Source organism: Panicum virgatum, chromosome 9N, assembly GCF_016808335.1.
Source record: "Panicum virgatum strain AP13 chromosome 9N, P.virgatum_v5, whole genome shotgun sequence".
Taxonomy (NCBI): Eukaryota; Viridiplantae; Streptophyta; class Magnoliopsida; order Poales; family Poaceae; genus Panicum; species Panicum virgatum.
The window spans coordinates 11,509,277-11,514,128 of record NC_053153.1 but is presented as its reverse complement, the minus strand read 5'-3'; the positions used below and the strand labels follow the sequence as shown (position 1 = coordinate 11,514,128).

The 4,852-nt window shown below is 44.1% G+C and overlaps 1 protein-coding gene across 2 annotated transcripts; it reads right to left on the bottom strand.

Annotated features, from left to right (window-relative positions):
- Positions 1 to 259: 259 nt before the first annotated feature.
- Positions 260 to 4,636, bottom strand: LOC120687586 (molybdate-anion transporter-like). Of its 2 annotated transcripts, XM_039969602.1 has the most exons (9): positions 3,750 to 4,636; positions 2,808 to 2,976; positions 2,466 to 2,721; positions 1,836 to 1,924; positions 1,520 to 1,702; positions 1,023 to 1,108; positions 859 to 943; positions 613 to 773; positions 260 to 497 (listed from the first exon to the last, which is right to left on the bottom strand). In XM_039969602.1, the coding sequence occupies exons 1-8, from the start codon at positions 3,824 to 3,826 to the stop codon at positions 639 to 641; spliced, it is 1,080 nt and encodes a 359-aa protein (XP_039825536.1). In that variant the 5' UTR covers positions 3,827 to 4,636; the 3' UTR covers positions 260 to 497; positions 613 to 638. The 2 variants fall into 2 exon arrangements, with proteins under 2 accessions (XP_039825536.1, XP_039825535.1); XM_039969601.1 differs by having other exon boundaries at positions 260 to 773.
- Positions 4,637 to 4,852: the final 216 nt, after the last annotated feature.

Here is a 4,852-nt window from a genome sequence, read left to right as displayed (position 1 = left end):
GCAGGAGCAGGCCTGAACGCGGCGGCGTCTGATCGGGCATTCGAGGCCCACATACGATGACTTTCATGAGTCGTCTTACTCGTCAGGCTCAAGGAAAGCCGCAGGGGCTTGATATCTAGCTGTTTTACAGCCTGCAGCGACGGCAGAGCGATCTGAAGCTATTGCAACGCGAACAAACAGCTTATTACTGTGTCACAAAATAAGGTGCTCGCATTTCTTAAGTTTATATATACATAAGCAACGTATTACTGGCGATGGCGGACCAAAAATGAACAGCATTTCTTTATTTTTTTTCCTCAAAAAGCGAAGAATGATTTGGTATTTACAATGCACCAAAAATGTACTGTCAAACCAAAATTTACATCACCAGTCACGGTATATTGAAAGAAAACTTTCTGGCTACATCAAAAGTATACAGAATGTGTGAGCGTCGACCGTCAAACGGAACCATTATCTTCTGAACACAAAACCATGTCCTCCACCTACCTTCCCATGCGCTGCACAAGCGATCACCGACCAATGGTGTGAACATCAGTTTCCAGACGTGGGGGGAGTTGACGAAAATGTGAGGTACTAGCATGCTACAAAATCGCCCGTAAGCGGTATGCGTGCCTGTAGTCTTGGATGCCCCGGAGCGCCTACAAGCTCCGGGCATTCTGGCGAGTGTGCTTCCTCCACCGCCTCAGCATGTGAATGCAACCCCCAGCTCCTAACAGGCCGCAGGATGCAAGACCCAGAATGGTTGAATTTGCAATGCTTCGAGGGTGGGTGTCCTGCAGGGGGAAAGGAATGGCTGTCACCACTGCGTGGACATCTGGGCACAGAAAATCTTCACTGATAAGGACCCCAGATGGTTACCTGTAGTAGGAAAACAAAGATAGCAGCATTTGCTAATGACAGCGAAAAGCTCATCATGCCCCCACGCAGCTCATTTGGCAGGTACCTGCAGTGATGCCAGTTTTGTAAACAGAACGTAGTGTGTAAGTAACTTAAACTCGATTGTACTTGGACCAGCAACTCACATTGTTCTCAATCTCGCTAGTGAAGGTAAAATAAATCCTACACATGCATGGAAGATGCAGAACAGTATCACCAATGTTCCAATCTCCTGTTCAAAGGACAAATGTTATGGTTGGCAGGATCCATCGGTGAAATAAGAAATAGCAACAGGTGGCACTTGGCAGGTTAGGAACAATAGTATTATGAGTCTTGCGATGAACTGTAATTAGATTGGATTTCTATCTATAAACAACCAATTTAATAGGTAACTTGGACTCCCTCCCTCACCCTCGCTGCGCCTTGCCCCTAACATCTGGTATTCAGAGCTAGCCTGACGCTCCTGCTGCTATGGATCCTCTAGAGGAACAAGACAAAATCACCAAGTTGTGGGCCCAGATAAAATAACTCAGCAATTATTGGATGCCCTTATCTCCCCCTCTCTCCTATGTTTGGTCAAGAGACCTTGCCACTAACAACAAACTTAAGTACAACAACACTTCTTAGAGATATTGTGGCATACCTGGTAATCATAAGCTTCAATAGACAATGCAAGTCCAGCACCAATGTAAGCTATTGTCAGGCTGTCCTCATTCTGGAAAGGAGCTGTGGCTCCATAAAACCATGGAAAACCAGCGCTTCCGAGCATTCTTGATGCCAAGAAACAGGGGTAAATTACTGACAGTTGAGCATACCTTCCGTCAGCCTGTGCCAATCAACAGATCTATGAGTAGTTGAGTACGATAGCACAGCTTCAGCCTACAGTTTCTGGGAAAACAAATCACACAGAACAGCAGGGAGAAAACTAGCAGGAAAAGAACATCAGTACAGACTAATACCACTATGGTTGGTGCCCAGAGAAACCAAAAGGCTGAGACAGCAAAATGGATGCTTGCTTGAGCTAAGACCAGGATCAGTACTCTTTTGTCTGAAACACAATGATTGCGGTCAGAAATTTTAATGGAACATGTAAGCAGTGAAAAACTTGACCTGCAACTGAAGTAACAATCATGATTTGCTAGTTCATATTGTGAGAGATGGAAAGGCTGCATCCCTTGATACATTTTTCATATCACAGAAAGCTCTTATAAATTGACTAACGCAATTCCCGATATGCTAAATTTATTTCGACAAACCCATAAGTATGTAGCTGTGCACCAATAGAGTATTGGATCATATTTATTTACAACTATATCTGATGCTATAAAATATTCATTGGCAATATTCACCAAGTCAATGGCAATATCTTTAAAAGGTTACAGAACTGCATATGCGATATGATGATATCGTAAAGTCTAGTACAGAAAGCTCAAAAGTTTCAAGTACAATGCCATCAAACATTGGGCAGCTTATATTTCTTAGTCACATCATCTAGATATTCATGACCTTATTTATCAAATAGAAATAGAGCTGCATCAACAGAAATGAGAAAGAAAGCACTGAAGCAAGCAAGATGACTCACCACTCACCTCTGAGGACATGAGCAAAAAATGATTTTTGGTAGCTCCCAATGGCAGATGCATGCTGAGTGATACTTGATGCATTTCTGTTATATAGAATCCCAACTACTGATAGTGTGGCTGCAAATGCATAGGGAAGCAAGAAGCCACTGTCATCATTACTAACCATTACATTTGTGATTTCTTGACTTCCAATTAGGGACACTGATTCAAAGAATGTCATCAGCCAGAAGGTATCAAACAGCAAATCTTGCTTCTGGTCTTGCTGAAAAAAAGGCAGGGTAAAGCAATTAATAACTCGTAAAACATAAATAACTCAGTAATAGCACACAGCGTTTCAAACACACAAACCTTCTCATGCTCCACCACAAGCCATGTCTCAAAACAGAAAGAGAACGCCAAAGAGGCAAGAGCCAGAATGAAATTGTTGATCCATGCACAACGAAGCGCACTGAAACTCTTTAAGGTACCAACTGCAAGCTGAAGTACCCAGTAAAATATGCAAACCATCCGTGGTCCTCTATAAACATCAGAGGAAGAATTGTTATAGCGGCTATTGGAAGGACAAAAAGCATAGATATCTGTATTACATGACAGTAACTGCTGGACCAAAGGATTAAGTGCAGCTGACAGGGAAAACGAATCTACAAACACACAAACTTAAGTATGCCAAGGTGTATATTATTCCCCACAAATCCTACCTGACCTATATATCATCCAAACATCATAATGAGGCATCCGCCTAGGTTTATGACTTCAGGATTTTTATGCTGTACCCAGAACAATTTTATGTACCCATAGTTTTAGTGGACACATGAGGCCTTATGATACATAAAATTAATAGCTAGTGAACTAGGTGGTATACCAGGAAACATATGCCACTGCTGGATTCAGAGATACAGGTGCAGATATCGGTTGCCAATCACTCCCCAACACAAAATGGCAATTCACAAGACCACGAACAGATCTCTAGACTACAGTGATTAGCTGACAGGAACTAGTTCAACCAAACGTTTGTAAATAGAATATGCACCTAATATTCACGGCCTGGCTTCATACCAAAAACTGACACTGATAACAGCACCAAGTTAGTAAGTTTCTCTGTTTAAACACCGGAATGAGGTAAATATCGTTTTGGTTCGCATTACTATATCACACCAAGCAATATGGGGGTAATTGAACTAGCTGTGCAAAATGCTACACCACCTAAATTAAACTCAAGCTCTTAAACTCTAAATGAAAACTCGTCGTCCTGAAAAAAAATCAGCAAAATCATTCGTCCCCAAAGCTTACATTTTGTCGGAGATGACGCCAGAAATGGCACCGGGGAATAGCGCAGCTGCAGCGGTAGCGGCAAGGCGCGCGGCCATCTGGTCCCTGCCAAGCCCACAGCGCACGAACTCATCCTCCCCGAACACGGACTGGATCCCCTCGACCACTGCACGACAACAACAACCAGCACCACGAACAACAACCAGCACCACTCCCTCACAACATCAATACTTAAGGCAATACAAACCACCACACAGGACGTAGGGTATTACGCAACTCGCGGCCTGAACCTGTCTAAATCTTTGTGTTTTTTTGCACCATCGAGTTCCAGAACAGTCTATCCCTACCTACAAACTTTACTGCTAAGAGTATTTCTGAGCAAGCTTGGCGGTAAACACCAACAGCTGAACAGCTGGCGCGCTAGGTAGGGGATTCGATGAATTCATCAGCGAATTCAATGGCCAACTTCAACTTCAACTTCAACAGCGTCGTGCCCGACGAAGGAACAACGCTCCTCTTCGGCCTCTGGATCTTCATCGTCGATGGTATTGGCAGCTTCATCAGCCATCTCGTCAAGATCAGGGAATTTGAGGCATCCGCACAAAGCACCGTCCGCGAACTTGCTGATGGTCTTGGCGGAATAAAAAAATTTCGATCTACATTGCCGGTGGTCCTGGTGGCCGTAACAATCACCTGGCGGCTTCCGAGACAGTCGAAGATATCTGCACCAGCAACTCGTCCAACTATCGACGAGCTCGTCGAGGATTTAGGCGAGATCCAACTTCAGTCCGGAGGACAGCACCGAGCGGGAGTCCGGACGCTGCCCGATTTCTGCTCCCAAGGCGGAATTAAATCAAATCGTTCTCCATCTCGAAGTCGAAGATGTTGCGCTGCTTTTACTCGGAGTTCGGGTACAAGTCGAATTCGAGGCGTGCCTTTTTCATACATAAAAAGCTGCAGCCTCGGAAGGAGATATCTGGCAACACCAGCACCACAAACGCCACGATGGAGCAGTCTGCAACTCATGCTCGTGTGGTTGATGTTTCAACTAGTACAATTTTTTAAGAGTAAAATGCACCGTGGGCAAACTTGTAGCGTTGTGTCAAATAGGTCTCTAAACTTAG

Coding starts and splice junctions, on each gene's coding strand:
- LOC120687586 (XM_039969601.1), bottom strand. CDS start 3,826: ATGGCCGCGCGCCTTGCCGCTACCGCTGCAGCTGCGCTATTCCCCGGT. Junction 2,977..3,749: donor GGCGTCATCTCCGACAAAAT/GTAAGCTTTGGG, acceptor TGATGTTTATAG/AGGACCACGGATGGTTTGCA. Junction 944..1,022: donor CTAGCGAGATTGAGAACAAT/GTGAGTTGCTGG, acceptor GCATCACTGCAG/GTACCTGCCAAATGAGCTGC.